Below are 12,218 nucleotides of genomic sequence, written 5' to 3'. Positions count from 1 at the left end.
GTAAGTCCAAGGAACTCCCAAAATTCCGATTTTTATTCCCCAAATATTCCTCCAGATAATTTTTTTATTTTATTCTATTCTATTTTATACTGTTTTATTCTGGTTTTATTCTGTTTTTATTCTATTTTTATTCTATTTTTATTCTGTTTTTATTCTTTTTTTATTCTATTTTTATTCTATTTTTATTCCATTTTTATTCTATTTTTATTCTATTTTATTCTGGTTTTATTCTGGTTTTATTCCGGTTTTATTCTATTTTTATTCTATTTTTATTCTATTTTATTCTATTTTATACTGTTTTATTCCATTCTATTTTATTCTATACTGTTTTATTCTGTTCTATTTTATTCTATTTTTATTCTATTCTATTTTATTCGGTTTTATTTTTTTCTACAATTTCATTCTGTTTCATTTCATTCTGGTTTATTTTATTCTGTTTTATTTTTTTTTTCTACTATTTCATTCTGGTTTATTTCATTCTACTCTTTTATTTTATTCTATTTTATTCTATTCTATTTCATTCTATTTTTCTATTTTATTTTATTCTATTTTATTCTATTCTATTTTATTCTATTTTTCCATTCCACTTTATTTTATTCTATTCTTTTCTATTTTATTCTATTCTATTTTTATTTTATTTTTTGGGATGCTCGGCTCTTCCCGGCTGAGGAAAATCGGGGAAAAGAATTCCGCGAAGGCGCTGAGGAGATTTTTAGTGACTTAAAAAACCCGAATTCCTGGTTTTAGGAATTTTTAAATCTCTCCTACGCTGAGGCAGGAGCGCGATTTTTTTTTTGGACGAGGAATTTTCCTGCTTTTTTTTTTTTTTTTTTCCGGTAGGATTTGGCTCCATGAAAATCCAAAGGAAGCGCAAGAATTTTAAATTTTCACGGAATTTTCAACAAATAAAAAAAAATTTTTCCTCCCCCCCCCCTCTTCCCCACCACGACCGAGGGAATTCCATGCATGGAAAAAAAAAAAAAAATCCTCGATTCCCAAAAATTCCCGGCTAAACCCCCCCCCCCAAAAAAAAGAGTGGGAGGAGCAAAGGACGCCCCTAATTAAGAATTTTTTTTGTCTTAATGATAATTGCTGCCATTGTTTTCCCTATTGGACGATGATTGTTTTGATCGTGGAGATAAATGAGATTTCGCTCCGTCCTCCTTTAAACCTTAAATCCTGGAATGATCCGAGCTCAGAAAACATCGGATTTTATTTTATTTATTTATTTTTTTTTCATTATCTACAATGTGGATTTTTTTTTTTTTTTTTTTAATTCATGCTTTACTCTCCGAAAAAAAAAAAAAAAATTGGAGTGAAACCGTTTTTGGCCAAAATAATCCTGTTTAAACCTGGGAAAACTCCCTAAAACTGGAGGTTTTTTTTTTTTTTTCATGGAGTGGGATGGTTTTTCCTGCTATTTCCGAGGAAAAAAAGGGGAGAATTTTCCAGAAAAGTGCGGCTGAATTTTGGGTGCAATTCTCCCAAAAAATCAGTGAAGCTGGAGCCATTCCCAACCCCTCGTCACCTCCTCCAGGTGACCCCGCTCTTCCAACCCCAAATCTGAGATTTTGGGATATTTAATTCCTTTTTTTTCCTTCTTTTTTTGCTTTCCCTCCACCAAATATTTGAACGCTATCCTAAAAAAAAAAAAAAAAAAATAAAAAAAAAAAAAAATCAGGATTTTTGACACGGAGCTGTCGCTGCCCCATTCCAGACCCCAAATTCTTGTGGGATTTAAAGCCCCGAACCTTTCCTGGCCCTCGGCGTGGCTTGGTGGCCACACCCGCCTCTTACCGGGTGGCCTCACCCCTCATTTTGGGCTCCTCTTTCATCTCGTGGGGAGCCCAACTTGAAAAAGGGGCGACCCAGGGAGGTGCTGGGGGAGTCACCCAGAGGGTTGAAAATCCGGATTTTTTTTTTTGTTGTTTTTTTTTGAGCCTCTCCAGGGCAGAATCCGGAAATTTGGACGGAATTTTCTCTCCCCTCCCAAACGCGCCCCGAGCTGAGTCACGGGGCCGCGAGGAGGGCGAGGCGTGGAGGGCGAGTTTGGGCTCTGAATCACTAAAAAAAAACCCCAACAGACCAAAAAAAAAAAAAAAAAAAGGGGATAAATCTTATTTTTTCGCTGTTTTTCTTTTTTTTTTCGCAGGTTTGAAGCTCTCCCCCCCCCTCTCCTCTCCGCCATGCACTACCCCGGAGAGCGCTGCCCTCCTCTCCTCCTGCCAGGCCCCGAATTCATCCCCGAGCTCCTCCCGCAGTGCCCGGCTCACCCCGAACCTTTCGCCAACACCTGCCACCCTCTGAGCGTCACCAAGAGCCCGGTGCCACCCCGCTGGCAGAGCTGTCCCCAAGGTGCCACCGCGCTGGCGCTGCTGCCGTGCCAGCCGCTGGTGCAGAAATGCGTCCTGCTCTACCCCGAGCCCTGTGACACCACCAGGCTCCTGCCCGGCCCCCGCTGCTCCGCTGCTCCCCAAACTTTGCCGGTCACCGAGAGCCCTCGTGGCGACAAGAAACGCGTGGCCAGGAGCCTCCCGCCGTGCGCTCCGCGCTGCCCCGAGCCCGGCCGCCTGCGCTTCCCTCCCTGCGGCATCCGCTGCTCGTCCTCGGCTTCTTGTCGTGGCGAGTGTCGCTCGCACAAAGTGGCCAAATGCGCCTGGCGCTGCCCTGAGCTGACCGGGGGCTACTCGCTGCCTCTCCGCGGGGTCACCGAGTGTCCCCCGCAGCAGAGCGGGGCTCGTTCCTTCCTGCAGGAATACCTGGCCCCGCACAGGTGCTCCAAGGGTTACCCGACGCAGGAATTTGTCACCTGCTCGTGCTCGGCCACCGGAGGTGTCACCAAGGAGCGTCCCCAGCTCAGGGAGGTGGCCAAGGGCACCAGGGAGGTGGCCAAGGGCACCAAGGAGTGTCCTCAGCTCAGGGAGGTGGCCAAAGACACCAGGGAGGTGGCCAAGGGTATCAGGGAGTGTCCCCCGCTCGCGGAGGTGGCCAAGGGTACCAGGGAGGTGGCCAAGGGTATCAGGGAGTGTCCCCCGTTCGGGGAGGTGGCCAAGGGCTCTCCGCTCCTTCTCGAGGGGCTCAAGGGCAGGAGCTGCTCCGCGCAGCACCTGAGCAAGTCCCGCTGTGGCCACCACCGGCCCCGGGGGACCCCGCGCCCCTCCCGCCTGATGCCGGTCCCGGCCAAGCGCTCCGGACACACCAAAAAATGTCGCAGCGGGTCCAGGTGGCTCTGGTGAGGGAGAGGAGGGGAAAAGTGGGGGATCCTGAGAGGGATGGGAACCAGGATTGGGGGGATTTCCCTCTCCGTGGAGCCCAAGTTTGGGGTGATCCCCCCCTCCTTGGAACAGAAATTTGGGGTGATTTCCCCCCTCCATGAAATCCAGGTTTAGGGTGAATTCCCCCTCTCCAAGAAATCCAGGTTTAGGGTGATTTCCCCTCCAAGAAATCCAGGTTTAGGGTGAATTCCCCTCCAAGAAATCCAGGTTTAGGGTGAATTCCCCTCCAAGAAATCCAGGTTTAGGGTGAATTCCCCTCCAAGAAATCCAGGTTTAGGGTGATTTCCCCTCCAAGAAATCCAGGTTTAGGGTGAATTCCCCCTCTCCAAGAAATCCAAGTTTAGGGTGATTTCCCCTCCAAGAAATCCAGGTTTAGGGTGATTTCCCCCCTCCATGAAATCCAGGTTTAGGGTGATTTCCCCTCCAAGAAATCCAAGTTTAGGGTGATTTCCCCCTCTCCAAGAAATCCAGGTTTAGGGTGATTTCCCCCTCTCCAAGAAATCCAAGTTTAGGGTGATTTCCCCCTCTCCAAGAAATCCAGGTTTAGGGTGATTTCCCCCTCCAAGAAATCCAAGTTTAGGGTGATTTCCCCTCTCCATGAAGCCGAGATTTGGGGTCATTTCCCCAATCCTTGGAGCCAAAATTTGGGGTGATTTCCCCCTCTATGGAGCCCAGGATTGGGGTGATCCCCCTCCTCCTTTGAGCCAAAATTTGGAGTGATCCCCTGCTCATGGGAGCCGAAATTTGGGGTGATTTCCCCTCTCCATTAAATCGAAGTTTATGGTGATTCCTGATTTATTTTCCATCTTTTAAAATTTAAAAGTTTCTAATTCCTACTCCTGGGGAAAAAAAAAAAAATTTTCCCTGTTGTTACACCGCTCCTTTTGTGTAAAATAATCGCAATTTTAGGGCTGGGTTCACTTCCACGGATTTACTGTGGGGAGGGGATGATGTTCCTCACAGGAATTCTTTCCCAATATCCAACATAAATTTCCCCCCATCAATCTGAGCCCATTCCCCTTTTCATGGCACTCCAGGCCCTTGGAAGAAAAAAAAAAAAAAGAAATTAAAAATCTCAGCCCACGTTCCCTTCAGCCCCTGCCAGGCCACAGTGGGGTCACCCCAAAACTTCTCCAGGGTGAATATTCCAAATTTCCTCCTCCTTTCATCCCGGGGGAAAAGGGAGGAAAAAATGGAGAAGAAGGGATGGATCAGCTGGAAAAGGTTTAATTGTAAAAATCTGATTTCGTGGATTGGCTGCTGAGAACGGAGCTGCGCTGAGAGGACAAAATAAAAACCCGAAAAGCAAAAAAATAAAAAACAAAAAAAGCCGCGAGTTTTTGTTGCAATTCCATCGTGCCCGCACGAGGACGATCCTCGGGCTCTCCCCCTCCTCTTTTCCTCCCTCATCCCGAAGTTTTTCCGGGTGGGAAAACCCAAAAAAAAAAAAAAAAAACCTTGGAAAAAAATCACGAGACCGGGAAAAATGGGAATCCCCAAAATGGCCGCTGGGCGGTGTCGCCGCCTGGTGGTGACAGATCCGAACTGCGCCGGAAATTCCATCCCCATCCCAGAATAATCCCCGTTCCCAAAGGAGGCCTCGCGTCGAATTTTCCCGGATTTTTCCTCCCGCGGGGAAAATCGGGAGGTTAAAATGAGTTCCCAGTTCGGTTGGATGCTCTGGAAGAAAAATTCCAATTTATTTTTTTTTTTTTTTTTTTTTTTTTTCCCCCAGGGATTTTTCGCTGTTTTTAAGGAAGGAGGCTCCGAGCAGGGATTGGTTCAGGAGCCTCCAAGAGATCCAGGATAATTTTGGAATTATTAAAGGACCTGAAATGGGATTTTCCTCCGTATTCCCAGAAATCTGCAGTAACAGAGATCAGCCTCGACTGGGAAGGAGGAATCCAAACCCCCCCAAAATTTTATTTTTTTTTAAACTCTCTGTGAACCTGGATATGTATTTCAGGACAGGATGAGGAAATTAATCACGATAATGAAGTTCCCACACAACCAGGGGATGTCAAAACACGTCAGGAATATTCACGGGTGGTTTATGCATGCAAAGTGATAGAAACATCGAAATATAAATAACAAATTTGTCATATAAATAACAAATTATCCCAGAAAAAAAAAAATTAAAAAAAATCCCTCGGGGCTCGGAGCAGCTCTGGAATATTCCCCGTGGATGGAAAGAATAAACAGGATGTTGTTCTCCAGCTCAGCTCTGGGTAATTTGAATATTCATGAAGAAAAAAAAAAATTTAAAAAAATCGATTTTTCCTCAAAAATCACCCCAAAATTGCTCCAGCTCAGCCTGGGGGAATTCCCAGGAATTTCCAATTTTTGGAGCCGATTGTCCAGGGAATGTTGGGATCTCCCTCCCTGGGGATATTCCAGAGCCATCCCGAAAATCCAGGTTTGAACGGGATCCCTTCCTGCCTGAAGAATCCCCGAATTTCCCAGGGAATTCCATCAAATACCCAAAGAACTCCATAAAATCCCCAGCGAATTCCAGAAAATACCCAGGGAATTCCATAAAATATCCAATTACTTCCATAAAATACCAAATTAATTCCATAAAATATCCAATTACTTCCATAAAACACCCATAAAATACCCAACGAATTCCATGAAATGTCCATTCAGAAATTCTGGGATTCTCTCAGCTCCGAATTTCCACCCAAATCCTCGGAAAATCCATCCATTTTTTCCAGTTTCCACAGGATTAATTTTAATTTTTTTTTTCCCCCATCCCCTCGTATTTTAAGCCTCCCTCGAGCCATTTTTTTAACCCAAGGAAAAATCGGGATGGGGCTTGGAGCGAGCTGGGATAGAGGGAAACATTCCCAAGGTTTGGAATGGGATGAGATTAAACCCAAACCACCCCAAAATTGGGAAAATCCAGGCAGAAACGATTAAAAAAAAAAAAAAAAAATCCCCTCGGAGAAATTCACTTTTCCTGCTAAAAACCCCACCAGGAATTCCCACGGAAAAAAATAAAATAAAATAAAATAAAATAAAATAAAATAAAATAAAATAAAATAAAATAAAATAAAATAAAATAAAATAGAATAAAATAAAAATAAAATAAAATAAAATAAAATAAAATAAAATAAAATAAAATAAAATAAAATAAAATAAAATAAAATAAAAGGAATAACGAGGCTAAACAAGCCCCAAAGTAATTACGGGTAATTAAAATTATTACACATGAGGGGGAGGGCAATTAAAAACCTCGAGCCCAAAGGGTGCCTCAACTTCCTGGAAGTTGGGGGGGGTTCTTATAAAACTCCCGGGATTTGGGGCTCCCCCGGGCATTCCTGGAGATTCTTTCCTGGAATTTCGGTGAGTTCCTCTCCCTCCTGTTCCCGAAATTCGGGGAAAATAAAAAAAAAAAAAATCCTTCGGGTTTCAAGGGAATTTCGTGGCTCCAAAAATGGTTTTGTTGGATATGTGGGGTGAGCCCAGCCTTAAAAACGGAATTCTTGTTAAAATTAAAAAAAAAAAAAAAAATTTAAAAAATCCTGCTGGAACATTATTATTATCGATTAACTGCCAATAGCAATTAAAAATCGCTTTAATTTTAATTCCAGTGGGATTTGGGTGAGTTTGTCATAAAAGTCACGGAATGGTTTGGGATTTTCAAGGTCAGGATGCTCAGCAATATTTTATCTGTATTTTTCCGTTTAAAAAAATCAGAGGAAACCAGGGATTTTCTCTTTTTTTTAAATTTCCCTTCCGGAATTTTATTATTCTCCAATTAAATTTATTTTCTATGGGATGAAAAGGGAGAAAAATATTTTTTTCCTCCTTATTTTCCTGCCTGAATTATCCAAACCGAGCCCATTTTCCCTAAAAAATTTTTCTCCCCGATTTCCAAGCAGCCAGGGAATTTCTTTGGAGCAAAATCTCATTTTTGAGAGGAGGAAACTCCAATTCCGTTGTTTTCCAACCCAAAAACTCGGGGAATTCTCTGAAAAGGGAATTTGATCTCCATGGGAATCCCCATGAGAGAAATAATGGGATTTTCCAGCAGAACCTTTGGAGAAAAAACTGAATTTTGATGATTTAACCCAACACTTACCTTTGAAGGAGCCTCTGGAAGAGCCCGGATTCCTCCAGGGATAAAAAAAAAAAAAATTAAGGAATTTTTATCGGGAATTGCTCTCATCCCACAGGTAAATCCCGGGAGATTTATCCTGGAATTCATATCCTGGAATTAATTCCACAAGAATGAGGATTCAGGCTCGGGGGGGGAAAAAAAAAATCAAGGCCCCAAAATTCCCCCTGGAGTTCTGGAATTGATCCAGGGATGGATTTTTCTGGAATTCCGCAGATTTTGGAGCTGTCGGGGCAAAGGAAGCGCTCAGGGAGCGATCCCAGGCTCTGGAATTAATAATTAATTTGGTTAATTACCCTCTGGTGGATGTGATTATGGCAGGGAGGGTTGGGCACGCGGAGATAAACAAATCGGGAAGGGGTGGGATGGAAAATCCTGGAATCCTGGTGTGGATAAAGCCAGGGTGGGGTTTTTTGGGATGGTTGAGGTGGGTGGGGGAAAAGGGGAGATCTGTTTCAAAGTAAGATTTAAAAAAATTAATTAAAAAAAAACCAACCTGAAATTAAAAATTAAATTTCAATTTACAAGCTAAAAGTTAAAATTAAAAAAAAAATAAAATACCCTTTTAAAAAAATGAAAATAAAAGTTAAATATTATGTTTTAGTTAGCATTAAAAATGAAATATAAATGTACAAGTAACATTAAGTGTAAGCAATTTCCCTAAAAATAAAATTTTAAAATGAAACAAATTTTTTTAAACTATATCGGAAAAACCGGTTCAAGTTTGAAAAATGACGATGAAAATGAAATCGAAGCTTTAAAAAACAGGATTGAGAAATGGAATGGAAATTGAAAACGACAACGAAAATGAAATCGAAGTTTTAAAAAACAAGATTACAAACTAAATTTGAAAAACCCAGCCAAAACTAAACAGGATTATTTTTTTAAATTAAAAAACTAAATAATTTTTTTTTTTTTTTTTTTAAATCTTCAAAATATTGCATTAAAAATCTGCTCCAGCTGCAGGTGGTGCCGGGCTGCTCCCAGATGTGCTCGGAATTCCCGCGGCCGGCGGCCTCCGGCTCCGGCCTCCCCTGCGCCGTTTCCTGCGGCGCCTCCCGCGTCGTCATCTTCCCTCCCCCCGTGCTCGTCACCTTCCCGGGGCCCATCCTCAGCTCCTGCCCCCAGGACACCGTGCTGGGATCCTCGGGAATGGCGGAGGGAAGGGCGGGAATCTCCCCCGGCTCCCCGCGGAACGGGGAGCTCATCCCAAAATTCGCCTCCGGGCCCGTCCTCGGCGTGGACCAGCAGGAGGCCGTGCTGGGATCTTCGGGGATGATCCCAGGATCCTCTGGAATGATCCCAGGAGCTTCAGGAATGGTCTCAGGATCTTCAGGAATGGTCCTGGGATCTTTGGGAATGGCCCCGGGATCTTTGGGAATGGTCCCGGGATCTTTGGGAATGGCCCCAGGATCCTCAGGAATGGTCCCAGAATCTTTGGGAATGGCCCCAGGATCTTCAGGAATGATCCCAGGATCTTTGGGAATGGCCCCAGGATCTTCAGGAATGGTCCCAGGATCTTTGGGAATGATCCCAGGATCTTTGGGAATGGCCCCAGGATCTTCGGGAATGGCCCCAGGATCTTTGGGAATGGCCCCAGGATCTTTGGGAATGATCCCAGGATCTTTGGGAATGGCCCCAGGATCTTTGGGAATGGCCCCAGGATCTTTGGGAATACTGCAGGGAGTAGCAGGAAGTTCCCGAGCCCCCCTGCGATCCCACGGGGGGCAATTCCCACCTTCCAGGGGTTTCATCCCAAAATCCGGCGCCCGGCGAGCGTCGCGCTGCTCCTACATCTTTAATTCCCGTTGGATCCATCCCTGCCAGAGGAGAGGCTGCGGGAACGGGAGCGAGGAGAAAATTCCAGAAGCGGAAAAGCCGGGAAGGGAAAAGGCGGAGGAGGCAAAGGAGGAAAAAGAGGAATTGGAAGAGTGACGAGAATCCGAGCCCAATCCAAAGGATCTGGAGGCTCCTCCAGAGCAGATTTGGGAATTTAAGTTCAGCTTAAGTTGTTTTGGTTTTTTGGTCCCCCTCTCAAACATTCCCAAAAGCCGTTAAATTCCATTTTCTCCGGATTTTGGGATAACCCAACGCTTGGAATCCGGTTTGTGGGAGCCGTTTGTTGTTTTTTTTCCCCCGTGGTTTTTCCAGAGAAATCGAGATTGGGGAACAACCCAGATGTGGTCAGACCTGACAAAACCTTTCCCTGCCAGGCCTAATTAAGCCTGGTTTAGCTTTTATGGGAATTACTCACCAGGAAATTCCCATTTCCGTGGGATAAATACAAACACGATCCCGTCACCACTTCCCAGTTTTCACTTTCACCGCAGGAAAGCCGGGAAAGGGAATAAACCAATCTCTTTATATTTAATTTTAATAAAAAGGGGGGAAAAAAATAGTTTGTGGAAATGAATTTTTTTAATATCAAAATTAACCCGGCGGGAAAGTTTGGCCACAAAAAAGTGGATTTTCCATCTTGGAAGTGTCCAAAGCCAGGCTGGACGTTCTGGGAATAACCTGGGGTAGTGGAAGGTGTCCCTTGGCCATGGATGATTCCACCCAAATCATTCCAAAATTCCAGGATAAAAGTGAAGAACCTTCACCTGGACCTGCATTCCTTTACCCCATATTTTATTTTTATTTTTATTTTTATTTTTTTTAATTTTAATTTTAATTTTTATTTATTTTATTTTATATTTTATTTTATTTTAACCTCCTTCTTTCACTTCCCATTAAAATTATTCTGCATTATCACAGCCGTTTCCTGGTTTTCTTTTCCAGTGAAATTCTTGTAAAAGGGAAATTCTCCTAAATGGGAAATCTGGATAAATTCCAAATCCCTGAGGATTTGGGCTCCTCCTTCTGGGACCAGCCCCAATCCAGGGCTTCCCTTCAGAGGGAAAAGGGATTGTGGAAAATTAAACCAGCCAGAAGGAAGAATTCCAACCTCTGAGGACGCTTTGTCCATGTTGGTTTTTTTTAAAATTTCAATTTCTCTGTGCCCACCCGCCTCACCTGGAACTTTTTCCACGCTCCCAAATCCTTGCAAACCTCTTCCTGCAGGAACAACCCCCCTCAAACATTCCCAGCAGGAACAGCCCCCCCTCAAACATTCCCAGCCTGTCCACGTTGAAATTTTTCAATTTGCATTTCGGGATCCCCCATAAATCCCTTTTTGTCCATCCCATTTGTGCGTGCCCCGATTTCCCCGTGCCGTTCCCGATGTGACGATCCCAAAAGTGATGGAACAGTCCCAAATGTGATGGGATGATCCCAAATGTGATGGGATGATCCCAAAGGTGATGGGATGATCCCAAAGGTGATGGGATGATCCCAAAGGTGATGGAACCATCCCAAAGATGATGGAACAATCCCAAAGGTGATGGAACGATCCCAAAGGTGATGGGATGATCCCAAATGTGATGGGACAATCCCAAAGTTGATGGGACAATCCCAAATGTGATGGGATGATCCCAAATATGATGGAACCATCCCAAAGATGATGGAACAATCCCAAAGGTGATGGGATGATCCCAAAGATGATGGAATGATCTCAAAGTTGATGGGACGATCCCAAAGTTGATGGGACGATCCCAAATGTGATGGGACAATCCCAAATGTGATGGAACAATCCCAAAGGTGATGGGATGATCCCAAATGTGATGGAACAATCCCAAAGGTGATTGAATGATCCCAAAGTTGATGGGACAATCCCAAACATGATGGAACAATCCCAAAGGTGATGGGACAATCCCAAATGTGATGGGATGATCCCAAATGTGATGGAACCATCCCAAAGATGATGTAATCCCAAATGTGGTGGAGCCATCCCAAATGTGATGTAATGATCCCAAATGTGATGTAACGATCCCAAAGGTGACGTAACCATCCCCATATCTCATCAGATCAGCCCCCGAGCCTCGCGGATCCCGCGTTTCTTGTTTGGCTCTTGGAGGAAAAGTTGGGAAAAAAAAAAAACCTCCGGTAACGAGGTCACGGGCGGGGTGGACCCCAAGACCTCGGGATTGACTCATGGGCTCCGCCCCATCCAGCTCCAGGAGTTGGAAAATCTCCAATTTCCAGCTCCACGCGGGGCTCGGGAAGAGGAGGAATGGGAATTATTCATTTTTCAGGTTTTGGGGTTGGGTTTTTTGTGGGTTTTTTTAAGGTAGTTCCCAGAATTGGTGAGGTTGGAAAAGATCTCCGAGGTTGAGTCCAAACTGTGCCTGATCCCAGACCAATGTCCAGGGATTCCTTGGACACCTCCAGGGGTGGCTACTCCAAACCTTCCTGAGGCCATTCCAAGGTTTTTCCCCTTTTCCAGGAGGGATTTTCCCAAATTTCCCACCCTAAGTTTCCCCTGGCACAGCTTGAGGCTGTTCCCTGGCATCAGACCCCAAATCCACCCTGGAAGATCCCAAAATTCCCCCTGGAGTCTCCTCACTGAGGCTTTTTGGAGAAGAACCACCAGCTTTTCCAGCCAGAGCTCAGCTGGATCCTTTTTGGATCAATCTGATCCTTTTTGGATCAATCTGATTCCTTTTGGATCAATCTGATCCCTTTTGGACCAATCTGATTCCCTTTGGAATCAATCTGATCCTTTTTGGACCAATCTGATCCTTTTTGGACCAATCTGATCCACTTTGGATCCAGCTGATCCAATTTTTTTCCTCAATCTGATCCCCACAGATCTTTTTTGGGTCCATTCCATATTTGTTTGTTTGTTTGTTTGTTTTTCCATCAGTCCTTCAAACAAACCTGCAACATTCCTCACTCATCCGCCTAAAACTATTATTATTATTATTATTATTATTATTATTATT

At 44.1% G+C, this 12,218-nt stretch overlaps 1 protein-coding gene across 1 annotated transcript; it reads left to right on the top strand.

Annotated features, from left to right (window-relative positions):
* The first annotated feature begins 2,186 nt into the window (after positions 1-2,186).
* Positions 2,187-3,236, top strand: LOC148220799 (uncharacterized). The gene is made up of 2 exons (XM_088154776.1): positions 2,187-2,924; positions 3,045-3,236. Exons 1-2 carry the CDS (start codon positions 2,187-2,189, stop codon positions 3,234-3,236), a joined length of 930 nt encoding a protein of 309 aa, XP_088010902.1.
* The last annotated feature ends 8,982 nt before the right edge of the window (positions 3,237-12,218 follow it).

This window comes from Sturnus vulgaris, chromosome 31 (assembly GCF_052056855.1).
Source record: "Sturnus vulgaris isolate bStuVul1 chromosome 31, bStuVul1.hap1, whole genome shotgun sequence".
Taxonomy (NCBI): Eukaryota; Metazoa; Chordata; class Aves; order Passeriformes; family Sturnidae; genus Sturnus; species Sturnus vulgaris.
The sequence above is the reverse complement of the archived record's forward strand: the minus strand, read 5'-3'. Positions and strand labels throughout refer to the sequence as shown.

Excerpts from the sequence above, each read along its gene's own strand:
- LOC148220799 (XM_088154776.1), top strand. The coding sequence starts at position 2,187 with ATGCACTACCCCGGAGAGCGCTGCCCTCCTCTCCTCCTGCCAGGCCCC. Across the intron at positions 2,925-3,044 it reads AGTGTCCTCAGCTCAGGGAG|GTGGCCAAGGGCTCTCCGCT; the intron begins GTGGCCAAAGAC and ends CCGTTCGGGGAG.